The sequence below is a fragment of the Lineus longissimus genome, chromosome 19 (genome assembly GCF_910592395.1).
Source record: "Lineus longissimus chromosome 19, tnLinLong1.2, whole genome shotgun sequence".
Classification (NCBI taxonomy): domain Eukaryota; kingdom Metazoa; phylum Nemertea; class Pilidiophora; order Heteronemertea; family Lineidae; genus Lineus; species Lineus longissimus.
The window spans coordinates 3,070,994-3,091,178 of NC_088326.1; the positions used below are offsets into that span (position 1 = coordinate 3,070,994).

The 20,185-nt window shown below is 43.0% G+C and overlaps 2 protein-coding genes across 3 annotated transcripts; one reads left to right on the top strand and one right to left on the bottom strand.

Annotated features, from left to right (window-relative positions):
* The first annotated feature begins 553 nt into the window (after window positions 1-553).
* On the top strand, window positions 554-5,327 carry LOC135502836 (phosphotriesterase-related protein-like). 2 transcript variants are annotated; one of them, XM_064795941.1, is made up of 7 exons: window positions 554-708; window positions 1,503-1,668; window positions 2,075-2,147; window positions 2,401-2,677; window positions 3,159-3,323; window positions 3,723-3,940; window positions 4,586-5,327. In XM_064795941.1, exons 1-7 carry the CDS (start codon window positions 681-683, stop codon window positions 4,721-4,723), a joined length of 1,065 nt encoding a protein of 354 aa, XP_064652011.1. In that variant the 5' UTR covers window positions 554-680; the 3' UTR covers window positions 4,724-5,327. The 2 variants fall into 2 exon arrangements, with proteins under 2 accessions (XP_064652011.1, XP_064652012.1); XM_064795942.1 differs by lacking the exon at window positions 554-708 and adding an exon at window positions 902-937.
* Window positions 5,328-5,525: 198 nt separating this feature from the next.
* On the bottom strand, window positions 5,526-15,038 carry LOC135502835 (FAS-associated factor 2-like). Its single transcript, XM_064795940.1, has 12 exons — window positions 14,973-15,038; window positions 14,382-14,450; window positions 14,022-14,128; window positions 13,457-13,572; window positions 13,110-13,139; window positions 12,567-12,753; window positions 12,027-12,118; window positions 11,490-11,588; window positions 10,978-11,056; window positions 10,671-10,842; window positions 9,784-9,927; window positions 5,526-9,330 (listed from the first exon to the last, which is right to left on the bottom strand). Exons 1-12 carry the CDS (start codon window positions 15,027-15,029, stop codon window positions 9,151-9,153), a joined length of 1,332 nt encoding a protein of 443 aa, XP_064652010.1. The 5' UTR covers window positions 15,030-15,038; the 3' UTR covers window positions 5,526-9,150.
* Window positions 15,039-20,185: the final 5,147 nt, after the last annotated feature.

The following is a 20,185-nucleotide window of genomic DNA, read 5'->3' on the forward strand; positions in this document are numbered from 1 at the left end:
CCTTATATCAACATGTAGAGGTGCTCTATTTGAGAAGTGTCGCTATTGAAGAAAATCCATTGATATATGTGCCTGAAGCGGAGGTCGCTGGGCTGAATGAAGACTATTACACATAAACCCATCAGATAGGTTAAGGTTGTCCAGAGACAATGTCACATCTTTCCCAAGTAACACATGGCGTGGGAGACTTCTACTTCGTTTGAAAGAACAATCTATAATCTAATCGAAACGTGATCTAAAGCACTTGGTATTTTCCTTCTGTCATGGTATACAGGGTGTCCCATGATTGTAGCTCGGGACGACCAGCTGTCCTTTTCACAAGGGCATAGACACCATTGGACTGTTTTCAACAAAATGTCTACACGGTTGTTTCTTGGGACGAGTAGACATGCTTTTGTTTGGAACAAGAGGCATGAATAAAACTCGGGCATATCCAAATATCTCTCCGGCGATAATGGCCTTGGCGAGCTGTTTAAATGCACAGTAGGTATGGGTCAGTAATGATCTGTTCGGTAACTATGTCATGGATCAAGGTGATAACACAATGTCACAATATCGGTGTATGGCTGAACAAAATGTCATCATGAAGACCACCTGGTGATTAGATTGTTCCAAGTCAGTCAGAGACAAAAACAAGCGTTCAAGAGGCACAACTCTCTGGTTGTGACGGGGTGAAGACAATGTCTTCGACAGGACGGATTCAAACGGGTAAGTTCATTACAATATTGTTCTATGAGATTTGGAAGAAAGGACTTAGTCATGACTGTAGGCCGATACACATGAATACCATATATATACTTGCCTCTATCTATAAAGTGTCATGAGACCAGATAATTCTCTGCCAGTAGGTAAAAAGACAAGCACCCAATGAGTCTGACTCTTCGGTTGTGACGCAGTGTGCAGTGGCGACATGTCTCAACTAGACGGATTCAAACGGGTCAGTTCGTTGTTCTCTGCGATGCTGCAGAAACGAGACTGTCATGATTGTAGGCCTGCCGTGTGCCCTACTATACTATCACACCACCATATAACTTATAAGGTGTACACCTCTCTACAAAATATCATAATGTAGTCCTCATTGCGACTGGATTGTTCTATGCCATTGTTAGTGAGACAAAGACACGCGCCTGGTAGACCGATGTCCGGTTGTGACGCGGTAGCGAAGCGTAGCGTATCGATTAAGCCAATGGCCGACCAACAGATATAGGCTCCAATCCGCTGAAGTGGGACGGGCAAGGCCGGTCTAGCATGTGGGCTACTGCAGAAGTGACTCTGAGCAGTCCGTTCCAAAGCTACCGACTCGAAAGACTCCCGGTCCACTCGTCATCCTCATTATTTCCCTGATGGGATAGTGGGAACACACGGGGGAAAGTGTCCGTGTCTTCCAATGCTCGGGCCCAACGCCTCATCTGCCCTGGATGTAACTCTGGCTTACGACCCCCTCTCTCGACACCGTTTGTTCCCTAGCTATGAATATAAATTGATACGCCATTGTCTTCCAGTGCTAGGGCCGCTCGCCCCATCAGCCCTGGGTGTGACGCTCTGCCACGAGCATCTCTCCATCGATATACGATACTTCGTTGAGAAGTCACAACCGCCAGAGCACATCAAGCACCTCAAATATTTACCTTTTTGTCTTGAAAACGTTGACAAACTAAAAGACCATCCGTAAGTCGAAAAAAGAATTTCATGCATGCCTTCAATCTTTTTGCTGTCTTCAGTTTTCCTTTTCTCTTCGATCCATTTTCGTCAGTACAACCTGTCTTTATACGTCGCTTTTTTCATAAACGGCGGTTGCGTGTACAAGTCGCTATGTCCTACACTGGAGTCTCAACCCAAGGGCGTCTTCGGTCTTGTCGCCGCTTGTCCTTCACTGACTGAGCTTATGCACGTGTGCCCCGGTGCTGTATAGCTGCCGGCGCTCCACGATGCTTCAGAGTGCCGCTCCGGGGACCTTTACGTGTAGTACCCTTGTTGTCGAGTCTGGCGTGGGATTGGTGAATGTAGTTTTTGATGGTACGAGATGCATTGAAGAGGAATTTACAGTATAACAACATTTTATTCTGTCTTTTAGCTATTTTAACGTTGACAACATGCGAACTGATGATGAACATGATGCCATCTTAGAAGAGTTGATATATTTTAAGGTAATGTTGGTGCAAAGAACAACCGTGGTAGACACGTAGTCAAAGTGGATAGTTTGTATACTGTAAAAATGGCCAAGAACCGTGCTTACTTTACACCGCGAGCCTGGAAGGGAAAACAGGTCACACATACATCCTTAGTAAAGGTATTCTTGTATCCGTTCTGAACTTATCATCTGGTCTACTCAACTTGTCAACCACACCACACTAGTTCGTTTTCTCCCTCAAAACCCTTCCATATCATTCCGGCCTCCAGAAAAACGGCGGCGCAACTATCGTAGATAATTCCACAGTAGGAATGAAGAGGGACGTGGAAGTCTATCGAGAGTTCGCCAGGAAGACGGGTGTGAACGTGGTCGCCGGGTCCGGGTTTTATCACGAGCCTGGCGTAGCGGCGTCTCAGCCAAGTGTCCTTGCTATGGCGGTGGAGGAGATGAGCGAAGTGATGCTGAAAGACCTGACGGAAGGATGCGACGGGACGGATATCAAATGCGGCGTGATTGGTGAGGTTGGATGCTCGTGGCCTTTAACCGGTGAGTCCTTGAACAAATAGGAATTTAATGTGACTCCTGTACCGTACGCGTGACGCTTTGGTAGGCAGCCAGTCTTCAGATGTTCTCCCAGGTCAGACAGTGCAAGCCAAATTGTCTCCAGTAGGGCGCCCGGTCTGGACGGCCTCGTCCATCGGAGTGCAGTCTTCGGGAGTGTGGTGGCATTCGGCGCACACGTCCCAACCAACTCCTGCGTCCGACATCTTCTTCTCAGCGTTCGATTTTCTTTTTATTGCTATATACCACAGAACAAGGCCTATGTCTCTAATAAACCTGGCTGTCGTCTCGTTTTCCCCCTTGATCCCCAGAGCTTTTTGTCTCCTTTATGGCCATCTGGCCACTCTCAAGATGTCCCAGAGTGGACAGTTCTGGAGCACATGCTCTAGTGTCGGATCTGATAAGTTGCGCTGGCACCTTCCGGACTCCACCGTCAAACCATTGCTGTATTCTCTCACAATTTTAGATTTTGAGAAAAGGAACCTCCGCGCCACGGCAGAGGTGCAAGCGGCGACGGGATGTCCAGTCATTCTGCACCCCGGTCCCAACGGAGACGGGGCATTCGAGATGGTCAGAATATTGCAGGAGGCTGGTTGTGACATCAAGAAAACTGTCATGTCGCATCTAGACAGTAAGTAGTTATGGGTGTATAAGGATATTTTAGTCCATTGGAGAAAATGTCCAGTCCTCCACTAAAAACTGGCCTCTCCTCCTGCACCCGGATCCCTACAGGGCCGCACTGTTTGCGATGGTCCTAGGATGCTATTAGAAACCTGGCTGTGACATCAAGAAGACAGAGACACAAATACATCCCACATTTTATTGTGCGCCTTATGAATAGCTTCTCTTCTATATTGATCCTACAAGAATAAAGTCACAACCACGAGCCTGTGTGGCACTTGAAGGGGACATTAAAGTTGTGTTCTCTTGATTTCCTAAATATGTCTCGGGAGGACAAAGTCACAACCAAAAGAATGAGCTAAGATATCTTTGAATTGGGAAAAACCTCATTAACTAGCTTCATTTTCAGGGACAATCATCGACTACGATGACCTTGTCACTTTCGCTCAAACTGGTTGCATTTGCGAATATGATATGTTTGGATGCGAGCAAGCTTACGAGGGACAACCGTGGTCATTCAATATGCCCGACGACGACGAAAAGGTGCGACGGGTCAAACATTTATGCGACGAGGGATTCGAGGACAAGATTACAGTAGGACATGACCATCATTCCAAGCACTCATTGGTTAGTATAAAATATGTCACCAGTCCGTTGAATGAGCTGTAAAACTGAGGTTACCAGTACAGTAAAACCTCTCTGAAAGGACACCCTTTGGATTGACATTTATGCTGACCTTGTTAGAGAGGTGTCCTAATTATACTTGTCAAATTCTACGGAAATGCTCGGTAACAAAAGCCGTAGCCTTAATAGAGACAGCGCCCTGCTATAAACAGAGGTGCCCTCTATGGGAGGATCCACTGTACCTAGGTGAAATTGGATGATGAACTCGACCGAGTTGATATCGGACTTTTAAACCCTGCAAAACTTAGCCAACGACTGTCAACCATTCCCTGACGAAATGTCCAGAACTCGTAGCTCCGAGTGAGAAGTTCTGGGCATCCGAAACCTGCATCAAGGACCAGCTTTCAATGACCAGAATGAATTGAGACAGACGACAGAATTCGTCACCAGAACAGGACAGTCTCCCTTAGCGGACACCTCTCTATTAAGGACACTAGTTTTGGTCCCAAATTGGTTGTTTCCATTCAGTTTGACCTCTCTAATCAGGACACCTCTCTGTTAAGGACAGCACTTCTCAGTCCCAAGGGTGTCCTTAATAGAGAGGTTCTACTGTACTTCAAACCAACGATACATCTGGTTCTCTTTCAGATGAAATACGGAGGACACGGCTTCTCGCATATCCTTCTCAACATAGTACCGAAGATGCTGAAGGTGGGAATAACTCAACAACAGATCGATAAAATACTCATTCACAATCCAAAGGAGTGGCTCACCTTTAAATGCTGACCTTATGATAGAAACGTACTGAACATGTATCAATCAGCCCGTGCTCTTAGGTCGGCGGAAAAGGACCTGCTGTGTCCTCCGCGTTTCAAGTCTGCGAACTTTGGAGGTGGTGCATTTTAGAATCTAGCACCAACTCTGTGGAATGCACTTAACATGGACCTCAGAAACAGTGACTCATTAGATTGTTTTAGAAAAGGACTAAAGACACTTCTATACAGGAAATACTTTCAGTGACTCTGTGAGGGGGGCGCATTTGAACATTCAATTTCCTGAGTGGGAATTGCGCCTAAGAAATGTAAATTTGATTGATAGATGATTGATACTCAAACGAGGATTGAGCATTGTCTCATCAAAAAACGGAAGAATGACTCGGCAACAGATACACTCATTTAAAACCCAAAGGAATGTCTGACCTTCACATGCTGATCAACGAGGTCATACTCCAGTCGAAAACCAAAGGAAAATGGTCAACCTGCATAAACTAACATTCATCGAGCCAAGCGCTCTCATTTATTTGAAGCACATTTTCATCTCATTTTGGAGAGCATCCAGTCGTACCTGGTGTCTTCCCAATGGCGTTCCCCTTTAAGAGGTGGAACAAAATTAGCATTTTCCGATAAGGTTAGCAGGTTTTACGGTAACAATTAAGCCAGGGTAAGACAACAGCGATGTATCATTTAAGCCAACAGTAACTAAAGGTAAAATTCATTTATTTACAATGAGAGAATCTTTGGTCGAACATTGATTGAAACTGGCAGCTGGAGCAACAAGTTATGAATAAAACGGTGCGGTGATAAAACACTGATGGATAAAAAGGGACTTTATCAGCCAGACTTATACAAGATTCACGTTGTCACTTCAACTTCACCCAGGTTCCTTAGTGCCCCAAGCACTTAAATTACACCTTCTGATAGATGGCAATAACATCTCCATGTGTCTGCTCTCGTCAAAAAATTCTTTTTCAAAGTAGGACATCATGTCTGCTCTGAGCCTTTCCATTGTCAAACCGGACACAAAACACAACAGATTTGATTGAAAACTTGGATTTCCTCAGGAAGTTTCGAGTCTAGTATACACTGTACAGGTTGTATCAAAAATGACTCGTCTACTCAAGTCCTCGATCTACATGTATACCACCGTCTCTGATTAAAGGAGGCGTTGGTTTATCTACACGGAGACATCACCGACTACCGACGAGCCCGAGTAGGCCGTCTGAGCTAATCATTACATAACGATTACATCAGCTTGTATGAAAACGACTAGTCACAACATCCACCCAGGTCCCCCCACTAAATACCACCATATCTCATTAAAGGAGTTGGTGGTTTATCGACCACCATATCTCATTAAAGGAGTTGGTGGTTTATCGACAAGGAGGACATATCACCAACTACCGGTCAAACATGACTATTCAGAAGCAATCGTAAGTGACATAACGACTAAATCTACCCCAGTCCCCAATAAATACCGCCACAGCTGATTAAAGGAATAGGTGGTTAATCTACAGGAGGACATATCACTGACTACCGTCAAGACCAATAGTCCGTAACATTACGATTACATCAGCTTGTGTGAAAATGATTACATCTTATCTAACCCAGTCCCGCTCATTACAAATGCCACCATATCTAACAAAGGATGGTTTATCTACAAGGAGGACATATGTGACCCGTCACAGCAAAACCACGCGCTTGTACGCACAGAAGATGAGCCTAAATGACACCAGGAGATAATGGAAGAAATTGATGTGCTCATATTTCACAAAAGGCAGACAACAGAGAAATGAACAAACAGTCCGTCTCAACCTGCCAAGCTCAGAGCGACATGCGCCTGGTTTTGGTGTGACGGGTCACATATCATTTGTGACTCGCTCTACCAAAACTAGGCGCTTGTCGGATCTGAACTCGACAGGTTGGTACGGACTTGTTGTTCATTTCCCTATTGTAGACCTTTTGTGAAATCTATTACAAACTGATTTGGTCACATTTCACAAAAGGTCTACAATAGGGAAATGAACAACAAGTCCGTATCAAACTAGCGAGTTTCCGCATCGCTTACGATTACGATTACGATTTGTGTTTGACGTCATCGATTTTTGGTGCTACGACATCCCCAGCGAAATCGTCGATGGTAGTTTCGTCTCGTTCTTACGAGGATTCCGGCTGATCTTCGTAAGTCGAAAAACGATTACATGGATTAGCGAAAAGCCTATTTTCCACGCTACATATCAAATTCAAGGTGAACTATTCATTGAATAATACTTTAGAACATATCTGTCAAACATAGGAACCGCATTTAATGTGATCAACGGCGATTTTGATCATGTTTTAGCGCCGAGAAAAGTGCACCCAGAGCATGAGAGCAGAGTATAGGGCCTATACTATACAGTACACCAAGTCGTTAATGTGAATGCGGAAACAAAATTTCTGGTTCATGCCGGTTTTGAGAGTATTACGATTACGACTTTGAAATCGTAATCGTAATCGTAATCGTAAGCGATGCGGAAACTCCCTATTGTCAAGTTCAGATGCGACAAGCCCCTAGTTTTGGTAGAGCGGGTCACATTTTGTGTTCAATAAGGAAGGTTCCAATGACATATGACAGGGCCCACAGAACATCTCCAGTAATTAGTTATACATGTACAATACACGGACAACGTTAGTGCCATTATAAAAATCAGCAAATTAAATTAATATCTGTAAGAATTAGTGACGTAAAATTGTTACAAACAAATAGAAATATTAGGATTTAAAGGGACAACAGACTAAGGCATGAAATAATGTTGCATCTAAATGGTGTAAATAGAAAGTTATATTAGTTAAATCTTGCTCTCGATATCTGAATTCTTTGCAAAGATTTTCTGCGAGATGGCAGAGACACCTATAGGGGACTTTGTATAACTTAATCTGGCCCATCAAGCCCCTGCCTATAGAATCCCTTTAAAGACGGCTTTCAAGAAGAAAAATGTTAAAGCCACTGTCCCTTTAAATCCTGATCTTGATCCTGATCACATAAAGAACAGAAACTGAGAAAGACAAATATGTTTATGTGGCATAATATTTATAAAATCTAACATAAAAAATAAAACATACACAGAATTATAATAACCGATTCACCCTTAATAAAGCTTGAAGTCCAGGACTCATTTAGAGCTACCCATAAAGTATGTATCCATTTTTCAGGCCAACTGCTTCCCTCTATGCACAAAAAACAAAAAATCATCTTGTACCGGCCTAATATCAGGTTTACATAGGATTAACGTTGTCATTTGTCATGGTTCACTTGTTACACTTTGTGAATCCTATGTAGCCCGCCATTGGAAATGACTCGTTCGTTTTACACCCTTTCATTGCCAGTGGCGCTTTTGATCCAGATTGAAAATCTGAAATACTATTAAAACCATGCCACATTGGTATTCATTTGAAAGCACTCACTGAGAGCTTTCTAATGAATACCTATGTAATAGGGTTGTGGTACTCCCTTCTCAGTTTGGTTCACATCTTTAATACGGTCAATACATCTTGGCAGTGAAGGGTTAATATGAAATCCTACGTCGCGTTTGTAAACCCAGTCAATTACAGGTGGACACAGATTTACTTTTCAGACGACCTCTTCCTTGAAGTGGAAGTGTGTACATACTTCAGGGATGGCCCCCTTTGCAGAAATTCCGCCACCACAATATACATGCAGCTTAAAATACTCGTACATTTTGAAAAGTTTTTGTATTCAGTCTGTACCTTGGCTTGAGAACCAACAGAAAGGGAATCGCTTATTTACATGTAACAGAGACAGCAACATTGTGGGCCCAGTCGGGCCAGCTTTCAGATATAAACAAAGTCTGTCAGACTGCTTAACCCCAAGGGATTCACCCAGTACTTTCATCAACAGAGCACTGTAATTTATAGCAATTATACCTACGTGCAACTACGAAAAGTGAAATCATAAATAATAAGAGTGCAACTACTATATCCATGGCAAACTGAGCAACTGTTACATGTAAATTTGCCTACTTTCAGTATTCAATGGCGTAGAGGCCTACTTGAAAGCCGCCTCCAAGAGGAACTTATCAAGAATTTCACAACCATGAATTTGAGTAAATAAAATCCGACATAGATTTGTTTAGTTTTGACCACAGGCACCGTCTAGTCACTTGCTGGAACTAGGTCTGTTCATTGTCAGTTCTAAAAATGACTGGTATGGAAAAGTGGTATACATGTCATTTTAGCCCCTACAGTGTAGAAAACAGCTCGCAATTACGTACCTTACAACCTTATAGAAAAAGGGGAGCTACTTCCGAAACGCAGCAATGCATTCTTTCTACATAACCTTAATATTATTAATCAATCCATCTTTCCTACCCTCAGAATAATCGCTCAGAATGAAAAACACAGCCTCGCTCAAGTCTCCATATAAAAATCAAGTCTCGCTCAAGCCTCATTGTCGTGTACAAAAAGCATTTCCTGTTTTAACAGTCCGACTTGCTCGAATGTTGGAGGGTCAGGCACCTCCTCCGATGGTTCACACGGTAACACCCGACGTGGAAAGTTCGAAACGATTTGGAAGTCGTCCGGTGCTTCATCATGGCAGAAAACAAAATAATAGAGATACTGCAAGAAAGAAGAGACGACATAAGGATGGAGACAAGAAAAATCGAAGAGATTCTTGAAGTTTTATGGCATTAAACTCATTGTAAAGAACACTGAGGAATATATCAGCTATTCTACGAACCAATTATTTGCAAACTTATAGGTAGGCAAGCGGGTTTTCGGTAATACTCCACCAAGTTCAGACGAGGCCAACTTAGGATCGGACAAAAGATACCCTGTACCCAAGTGTCTATCCCATCAAAACAGTAGAATACCCCAACTCCCAACTTGATGCAGACAACCCCCTATAATTATATCTAAACAGTGGCCAGGGCCGTTATATTACTTAGCACGCATACATTGGGAGAGTGAGAACCAAGGAAATTTGGACACTATGTATGCGAACACGAACATGAACATGAACAGCACCCCATACCCGAAAGCAAGAGAAAAACTATGCGTAATTTGCCTCACCTTAATTGACTGTGTCTTGAGAAATCTTCTATCTAACCTAGTACCATTGGGTAATTTTAAAACGATCCGCACACTCTCTGCGTTGGAACTATCGGGCTCCTCAGGAATTTCCGAACGTAATATAATTTTTCTTTGTGCTATTTCCTGCAAGTACAAATGCAGATGATTTATTTCAAAACGTGCTTCAAACATGATAATGACGAAATGATGAAGAGCATGCTTGAGATGGTACATACTGTATGCTACAGCAAAGATCGGGGACTGTACAATGTATGCCTAAAAGAAGATGATCAAGAGGTATTTTTCTTACAGGAGTGATACCAAAGTTGGCCTGATTAGACGTGGAACAAAAGCTGTCATTGGAATTCGGTGAGGTGTAAGCAAAAAGAAACGAAGAACTTCCTCAGGGGAGTATTTGAAACAGCATCGCCAAGTGACCGACTCTCAGCGTTTACAAACGCACTTTTCGGTACCAAGCGAATTTATCTTGAAGTGATACTATGATGTCATTTACAATTTTGCGGAAATACGTCCGTTTTTAATTGTTGATCACAAATGTAAAGCTCAAATTTTCCATTTTTGATTAGATTTATTATAAAATCGCTGTTTTAATTGAATGTAAACCACCGCAACTGCAAAAATGTTCATGTTGTGACGTCATCAACGAAAACGTCGTCGGCGTAGCGCAATTTCAACGGCATCGAAGCGAGCCGTCCATGCGGGATTAAAACCATCAATTTCTGGAAAATGTGCATTTCGATTCGAAAACCTTACCGATTTATGAGAAAGTGACGTAGTCATTTGTCAAAAACAGCTAAAACATTATATGGTTAAATTTGACACAACTACCCTTTAACCTCTCATTGGAGATTGAACCGCTCCCCTACCTCTAATCGCCTCTGAGCCTCCTCTTCCTTTCTCTTGACTTCGTCCTCCTCCTGCTGTTTGATTTCTTCCACCTCGCGTTTCCTCCGCTCTTTTTCTCGGTCCGCTTGTAGCGACAACTCGTACGCAGCGTCCTGCTGCTCTCGTAGCGATTGGTTGAGACTTCGCTCCTCCCTGTAAAAGTTTACGTCAAAGTTTGTCAGGGGGACAACAAGACGATACGTCAAGAAGGAACAATACGACATAATAATTCATAAGCATCAAGCTCTCGTAGCGATTGGTTAAGACTGCAAGGCCTATTAAACTCACCTATCTGCTCTTGCTGCTATCAATGATCCCTCATTTTCTTCCATGGCTTGTGTTAACTTTGCAGTCAGTTCTGTTGGAGCTGAAATGCAACGAGATTGCAATGAGAATCTAAAAATCTCCAGGTCAATCTTTCAATCAATCAATCTTGCCATTGTTGTCCACGGGGGGCCCGAGCATGGAACAAGTCAGTTGCACAGCAACTGGTAAATTTTTCTGTGAACAATGGTGTTTTCTTCATGTACGTACAGGCCAGTGCACATCCTACAAGACTGTCCTCTGCACCAGGAATTATGGCCCAGACACCAATGTCGAGGAAAAACTGTGGGTAACACAGCAGGACCTCGAATCGCCAGGCTGCTTCATCTCTGCCACAGGACTGAAGCTATAGTTTAGGCAGGTTGAACACAGTGGAAGAAGAAGAATTATGTGAAGGCAAACTTTCAATGTAACATTAGGTGCATCTGGGCGATAAGATGTAAGCCTACTTTGAATCTTACGTTAAAAAGGCTTACCTATAGGCCCCTCTATTCTTGTGACAACCGTCATTTTATTTTGTCTCAAAACTATTAGAGCTAAAAATGGGTAAGTATTTTCTCGCAGGGCTTGTGAAACTGAAACAAAAAGAAAATCATTTCTATTAAAACTAGAATTGTTGAATCCGCAGGTAGACTCTGGAGTCTCCTTCAACTGTGGGTGTCAGTTCAGAGTTTTTATCTACCAACGTTTTGGGCAATTAAGCTATGACAATGTCACCTCGGAAAGTGTCCGATTTTCAACATTAGGTAGCTCAGAATGTTTGTTGAAATTGATGGCTGCGAATAGTTTGATTGACTGAGGCTTGAAAACATGACGTGAAGCTGAAAGTGACATGGTGAGTCATGTGTGGCCCGTTTTAAGGAAATGGCTTGTTTGTTCTTCAAGTCACCCACGAAAAGTAAACAGTGACACGTCACATAAGAAAACATGAACTCTATACAATCGCAAGTTCAGAGATGTCCTTGTCCATAAACAATATGACCTCTCAGCAAATTATTCTTATGAACACCTACCTCTATAACCTTCAGGACTATTTGTGTTACACGCCCAAAATAACATGCGGACGTTGATGAACTCGGAGAGGTCTGGACCACATAACGTGTCTCTGAAATCGAAGAGGGGAACTGTTTATGATGAAGTACATGTCGATGAAGATGGTTAGTTTATCACTTCAGTCTATGGATACCTGCAGTTGCAGCTCCCATGATCAGCCCGAGAAAATGTAGGTTATTTTTCCAGTAACTGCTCCAAGGGAGACTCTACATATTGACGAACCATGCAGTACTATACGCAGGCGAGAATAGGTTAGCTTTTGAAAACGCCATGTCATCACATAGGCCCCCCCCCCAAACATTACATGCTGACCCAAATACAATTGTAAGTAACCTATATATAACCTAGGTAAAAAAAGTAACCTCGAAATTACATGTGTCTTGTTTTGATCAGATCAGATCACCAACATGTAGATAGAATTGTACCTCCGTCTTTGCATCATTCAGAGCCCCCACCTCAACATTTCAATTCATGCTGACCCAAGTACAAAGGACACTGACCTGCAGAAATTAGGCGTGTCCTGATGATCATCGCCGTGTAGATAGACTAGCAAGAATCGCAGCTCTCTCTTGGCGTCATTCAGAGCTTGACTGTAGGTACCCTGGTAAAATGTGGGATGAATTGGTCCGTAACGTTGTTCGAACTCGCGAATAAATGTCATTACATCACCAAGCGGATCGGTCACATCTAAAAATAGAATCATACAGTGTTCAAATAATCATACGATATTCAATTGACAATCAACAGTCCAATTGCCGTTTTCCTCTTCACTGTAAGCCCAAAAATATTCATGCAATCACCGTCATGAGGTCGTGGGTTCAACTATCTAGGGAAGGATCAATCCGGTTTTGTCTCCATTGCCTTAAACAGGTCAGCTTTCCCAACATTTTTTCATCTTGTGCCTTGCGCCAACACCAGGGTAACCAAAAACCCCATCAAAGTGGACAGTAGCTCGAACTAAGACTCCTTCCCCAAGCTGAAGACGGAGTCAAAAAGGCAACAGACCCAATCGGTACCTAACCGTAGTGGAACACAATACTTACTTCTTCTAGGATCCGGTCGTAGAAGTCTAACTGAAACAAAAAACATTAAAAATTAGCCCACTTTTTCATCGCACGATGACACATCAAGACTGTTTTTGAAGTAAGGCAACACTAGGCCTGCCCGTTATTTCATTCATCACTTAAAGGGAGCCTCTATGTATATTTCCATGATTTCCATTGAGTGTGCTCCAATTTTAGACTTCCCGAAAAAAAAGGCTCACAAAAGGTACGAGAGTCATTTGTTGCTCAGTTTGACGCAGGTGATGTCTCTTGTTGTCATCCAAAACTAGGCCCCAATGTTTTGATTACACAACGTGACTGTGTTTTTTTCTCTAATTAAAACTTACATGTGAATCTAAATATGTCCAATAATGTTGAATACACAAATCGAAATGGAAAGAAGAGAAAGAAGTAACTCCATTGAAAGATGCCGGTTGGTCGCCGAGGAGCTACTGTAAATATTCTGAAAATAAAAAAATCAGTTTCAGTAAAGATTTTTTTCTCATGCTTCATTCTTCAAAAGTGTTGTGTGTTGAAGGAAAGGGCCCGGGGATTTCGCTCAAGACTGTTACAAAATTTATCAAATAATCTAACAGACAGAGCTCTCTCTCTTCAGAATGAAATATGGAGGCTGAGAATTGCTGTACTTAATAGAGAGTTGTCTTCAATTGAGAGGGTGTCTGCCTTACAGGGGTAACTGGAATTACAGTACAACCTCTCTATCAAAGACACCCTCAGGACTGACAAGTGCTGTCCTTAATAGAGAGGTGTCTTGATAAGAGAGGTCAAGTTGAATGGAAACAACCAATATGGGGCCAAAATTAGTGTCCTTAATAGAGAGGTAGTCCTTAATAGAGAGGTGTCCGCTATGGGAGGTTGCACTGTATGTTATTTCCTCTTGGTTGTACTGACCTTTGGTCCGAGGGACTAGTATTGACTGGTGGGGTTCTGGGCTCTCTCTGTTGAGTGAATACTGTCGGAGCACCTTCTCTTTCATTGAATGTGTCCTGAACTGCGACCTGGAAGGGAAAAGCACTAGTGACCAAGGGATCAAATTTGAAGAGTATTTTCAACAGAAAAACCCAGTCGCAATCACAGAAAGTGAGCCAAAGACAGTGCAAGGATTCGAGCAATTTAAGTTGATGATGAATCAATTTGGACAACTCGTACATTATACACATGGATTCAGGCAAGACTAATGTTACTTTCGTTTTCTTTTATATGGTTTTTTTTTAGTGCTTGTATCACATCAGGTATCTCTATCATTCGTACCTCGAGCTCCCAATTGTGAGTCTGTAAAATATCTCGACATCTATCCATGTCCTCCATTCCAGTCAGGTCCTAGAAAATAAAACACATGATATCAAAATGATTATGAATGACCCCCAGCCATTTTGGGGGAGGTCACTCACCCCCCTTCAACAAAGAAGGGAGGCTTTTTGATCATGATCATCATCCATGTCATGATGATATGGCATGCTTAACAAACACATCAACATCACATGCATTCTAACTCCAGCCTAACCTCTACTCCATCAATTCAACAACACTAACTTCACCAGTCAAATGATGACGTGTATACTACCAAAATAACATCAAGGAAATTGCACAATCATAGCGGCATCAAAGCATGCAATGGCCGTATGCAATGCATGAATGCCAACACTGCAATGTCTCGCCTACGTGCAACCTGTAATGCATTGAACATGTACATCGGGCTACACATAAAACTCGGACACAGATATCTGTGGGAAAAACAAGAAAATCACGTAACAGACAAAACCAAACTGAATTGCATATGAAGGAATAACATGAGCTACATCTTTACACGCGTTATTTATTTATTTTAGCAGCTATTATCACCTGGAAATGAAGGAGTTTTTCGGTCTGTTCCGCCGAAATTTCACCACCCTCCGCCATCTTGCCTTTTCATTACGACGGTGGCGGCTCCTCCGATAAAATGAAGAACTAGTAGACCATTCTCCCAGCGTCGACAGTGGTGATCATCGTCGCCAAGCCTGTCTCACTCGACCTACTGACTATGTGACAATTTCAGCGGGTAAATTGGACATTTGGTCCGGCGCCCGGGAGATTGCTAGCAGACGAAATTTAACAATTTTGACACTAGAGGCGCTGATTTCGTTCAAAATTCGGCACTGGGGCGAGTTTGGAAATTTGATTTACCATCGTTCAAAATACACTTTTGAGGAAAGTTTATTATTTGAATGCTCTCTGTACTGTCATGACCGAAACACAAATCTATAAGAACGTAACCTAAAAGGATTTTTTCCCGGTAAATTATGTGGCTACGTGGGAAATGTTAATAGAATGAGGCCGGTTACTAAAAACTGTAAAACCAGATAAGAACCGTCGTCCCAATTTTTAGCAAGCCGCTGGTAGGGGAAACGCTACTTGCTTGCTCTCACGGTACTCGGTGCATCAAAACACCGGTGTTTCGTATGCCCTGGTCGGGTGTAAGTGGTCATAGAACAAGGTCAGGCAAGTATGCCACGTGGAAAACTTGGTTGCGCCGGCCGCATTCTCTCGCCCGTCTGCCCGAGTTATAAAAAATAAACGGAGACATTCGCCAATTCGCTCATTTTCAAATTTAGCGATAGACTATAAAATATCGCGTTTGCTGCTGAAATTTGGTACAGTTAGAGTCGAAGAGTTCGATTTTTTCTCTCGTATTTCCACATTACAGCATGCTGTTCCGTTTAAATGCCGGTAAAAGCATGGTGAAAGTAGGCCTACCGATTTAACTGGAAACCCGCGAATCAGCTTTTCGACCACGGCAGGTTAATTTGAGCCCCAAAGCCACATCATCACTACACTTCATCACCTAATTCACAATTTAAGGAGAACTACATTTTAAATGAAAATTACCATTCAACTGGTTTATGGTGAAACCGCGCATTGATTTCAACCGAACTCCGTACTTTACGCGAGCGGATTCGTTTAGAGGTCAGCAAATGATTTTCCTTGATTTCTTCAATTGTTACCAATGAAACTCTGAACCCATTAACGACCAAGTATCCACGGTCATTGCAGTCGCAATTTAAATCAACCCATTTTTTCTACCATTGAAAAACACAATTCGCTAAATTATATATACATGTACTTCCGCAGTTTACATCCAGCCCAGCATCTACAGTAAGTGCCGGTAAAACGGATAGTTCCAGCCAAATAAGGCGTTGATCTCTACTGTCAATGGAGAGGTTGCGCATCAATACTGACGACTCCCCCAGCCTTCAACGTTGAGAGAGATTTACAGTCGTCTAGCGACAACTTTGATTTAACTAAAGTTTTATCAGGGAGTTGTCGCAATGGCGTTTCGGGGCATTTGTGAAAACTTCCTAATAACTACTTGTAAGAATGTTTTAAACTACAATTCGGGCATGAGCAGAAGGGTAGGCCTAAATGAAGTCATGGTGATGGCTTACGACTTGGATGACGGCGGCTTCGTTATATAATCCATATTTTGCACAGGTCTTATTTGGAATATCAAAATCATTGTTCGGATACAGATGATGTCTCAATAAGAAAGTTTGCAAAAATTCAGTTAAATTGAAGATTTCGCTAGACGGCTGTAAACCTACTTCAGAGTTTGGGAGTTCTTGGCGCAAAATCTCTCTAATGATCGAAGAGAAAACCGGCCGTCTCAACAGACAAACATTGCCCATCCTTGACGTATGAACTTGTAATCCTATTGATCCCCATATTGGTTTGTGCAGCACTCAAATTTACCACTTTCCAATAGCAGCCATCTTGGACTTCCGGTCACCAATTAGGCAATCGGAAGCCCTGTTTACAATCGATGCTTTCCCGTCGGACAAGCATGATACGTGTCTTCTGATTGGCCATTACCGACTCCCGGCTTGCTGCTTGAGGAAAAGGGGCGAATGGCAATATACTGATAAAAAATGATGAAATCGGTTTGATATTTGTCACGCGCGCGTAGGACAGGATAAAACCGGGCCGACAGGATGTCCTTGCATTTTAGCTATAAGCTTACATCATGCGTTTATACCAAGCTGTGGATTTCAGTTGATTTGACATCATGGCATTCAAAGAAGTTTGCCGTCTAGCCTTTTTCTTTGTTTTTACTCATTTCTGCAAACCGGAGTTCCTGTATTCGAAGTTTCAAAGCTTCCCGATTCGAAATGTGAACGTCCGCCCGGAAGGACCATATACCACGGCCGAAACGGATTCGGTGTTGTCATGTGCCCTTCTCTGCCACCTGGCGGCAGAATGTAGGACTATGGTCACCTCCGTGGGCAGAAACGGGAGAGTATCCTGTCGACTCAGTCACAACATCTGCCTGAGCGTCGCCACTGGATGTAACCAGACGACTGGTTCAGAGTTATCTTTTATCGTGGTAAGTCGATAGAATTTTAATGCCATTGCCAGGATGAACAAATTAGTTATACTTGGCGTACGTTACCTCTAACGGGTTTAATATGTAAAGAGCAATCTCTAGTGAACTCACACAACTGTTTGACATGGGGGAGCCCCCCAAACCCCCGTCCTTCTGACATATATAGCCAGTACATTGGGGGATGAGTCCCCCAAACCCCCTCCCCCGTTCTCTGAAAGTGACAGGTTTTAGTCAGTTCATTGGGGGGAAGGCCCCCCCCAACCCCCCCCATTGGACTCTAAAAATAGAATTCCTTGGAGACGCTGAACAATAAGGCCCCATAAAGAAATAGTCCCCGCCCCGGTAGCTGTCTCATATCTGCTGGAAGAAGCAGCTCTTTGTGGTAAATAATAATTGAATGCATGTCATGACACCCAGGAGCTTTTTCTCATTTCTGAAACAGTTGCATGGTTGGAATGAATTTCCAAATCAGTCCGTCAAATCTCTATCCAAATGGAACTTTAAGACCACTCTATAATTGTGCAGTAGTGTTAAAACTGACTTTTTGAAGTAAAGTACGTAAATCGAGAAGAAGAGGACGTTTGCTTCGTCTGCAATGAAATGTCACAACTGTCTCCGCCGACGTTGTTGTCCTTCATGTTCTAGCAGACGATTTTTAGATACACTTCAAGACAGTGGCGCCGGTGTGAATAAATCTACTTGCGTGATTGGTCAATGGCTCATGACGTCATGAAATAATTGCGTCAACAACGGGAATCATGGTAACTGTGGTTGCGGTGCGTCGTGAAAGCAGGATCGGCAAGCGCGGCCCGTATGGAATGCAACAAACTGTACCGGAACCGGAACTGTCATGGGTCTGCACAAATTTTTTCAGATTTGATGGACATGATGGATATATGAATTTTGTTTACACTTTATATACACACGTAACCATTACACTCACTACGTTGTGTGAGTTATAAACTGAAGGAGATAACGCCAAGTTAGTAAGTTAACGCCAAGTTAGTAAGTTAACCGCAGGTTACTAGTAGTTACATGTACTTTCGTGGGGCTAATGTTTTCAAAATTAGCCAAAGAAATCCATACTCACCTCGATTGTGTGTTTTGGCCAAAAAATATTTGATTACTATTTTTTTCAGATTGACAGGCATACTGAACCATCAACCACTGCCGCGCCAACCATCACTACCAAGCCATCCTCCAATATCAAACCAACAACTTCCGAGCTGACCACCACTACCGAGCTGACCACCGCTACCGAGCTGACCACCGCTACCGAGCTGACCACCACTACCGAGCTGACCACCGCTACCGAGCTGACCACCACTACCGAGCCAACCACCACTACCGAGCCGACTACGACTACCGAGCCAACCACCACTACCGAGCCGACTACGACTACCAAGCCAACCACCACTACCGGGCAAACCACCGCTACCGGGCCAACCACCACTACCGAGCCAACCACCACTACCGAGCCGACTTCGACTACCGAGTCAACTACAACTACCGACCCGACCACCACAACCGAGCCAACAACTACTGTAACGAAATCGTGCAAGGCTGGTCCACTCTTCAAAGAAAATTTCGCCGAACTCACCGCATGGTGCGAAACAAATTCGTTTAAATGTCCAGACTGTGGGCTAATCAATGAATGCAAATGCTACTAGTTTAGTAAATCTTTTAAGACGGTGTTCATCTCAATTTTGCTGACATTGGTCTTCAGTTAGGAAGCATGCATCGTTCTTCAATGAAATCAGAATGTGCAAGTTTCATTTTGATTCGCTGATCCAAAATGTCTCACGCAATGTCAATTTCGTTTTAAACCTTCTCACTTCTTATTCGCTGACGACTTAGTTTAAAATTTTATGTTGTTTGCACTTTTTGCAATTTTGAATTTTTGATATTCAGGATATGTATATGTTTCGAGGGTAATGGGTGGGGGAGGTTGGAGGGTGGGGGATCCGATCAGCCTGTCGTCCCGATGACGGTATAGGCATATCCCATTCCTATTGTCACCCTGGAGAACCAGCACCACATTTCCCGACGGAGGATTCAGGAAATGTCCTCCCATCTTCCGAGGTCATATAGCTAACAGGCAGAAAAAGGCAAACTTTCTATCGAAATCACAATTAGATGGCCTGTATGGACTCCCTTTGAGCTACAACTTGCAAAGTGGGTACTATACTATAACAGAGATGGCGCAGGGTAGCTCCATCCGGACGACCGCTTGATCGTGCTTGATCGGGCTACGATCGACCGTTTGAGAATCTTTGATCATGAATGTATTTGCAGTTTTACAAAGTTATTGCAATTTTATATTAATGAACACCTAAGTATATTCATGTACATGTAACATAAACCTACAATCGAGAAGTCTCCTCACATTCATTTTCTGTCAGTAGCGTTTGTCCAAATATAAAATTTTTGATAATAAGTTGGCGCAAAGCTGATGAAACGAAGATAAGATATTTTATTCTCCAGGGAGTCTAATCCCTTTAACACCGGTGTCGTCATAGACAGCTTGATTGTCCTCATGCACGGCGAACATGGAAGTGACATTGATCCGTCTTCGTTCATTTCATTGGTGTTTAAACCACATTAGTGTACGCAGGACCACCGCCTGCTGGCTCCACAGCGCGCGCCTGTAATACATGTATGTTGGGGAGAATTTTCCGATACAATCAAGAGACTGGAG

Excerpts from the sequence above, each read along its gene's own strand:
- LOC135502836 (XM_064795941.1), top strand. The coding sequence starts at position 681 with ATGTCTTCGACAGGACGGATTCAAACGG. Across the intron at positions 709-1,502 it reads GACAGGACGGATTCAAACGG|TGCTAGGGCCGCTCGCCCCA; the intron begins GTAAGTTCATTA and ends ATTGTCTTCCAG. Across the intron at positions 3,941-4,585 it reads ATCATTCCAAGCACTCATTG|ATGAAATACGGAGGACACGG; the intron begins GTTAGTATAAAA and ends GTTCTCTTTCAG.
- LOC135502835 (XM_064795940.1), bottom strand. The coding sequence starts at position 15,029 with ATGGCGGAGGGTGGTGAAATTTCGGCGGAACAGACCGAAAAACTCCTT. Across the intron at positions 13,573-14,021 it reads ACTAGTCCCTCGGACCAAAG|AATATTTACAGTAGCTCCTC; the intron begins GTCAGTACAACC and ends TTTTATTTTCAG. Across the intron at positions 11,589-12,026 it reads TAGTCCTGAAGGTTATAGAG|TTTCACAAGCCCTGCGAGAA; the intron begins GTAGGTGTTCAT and ends TTTTTGTTTCAG.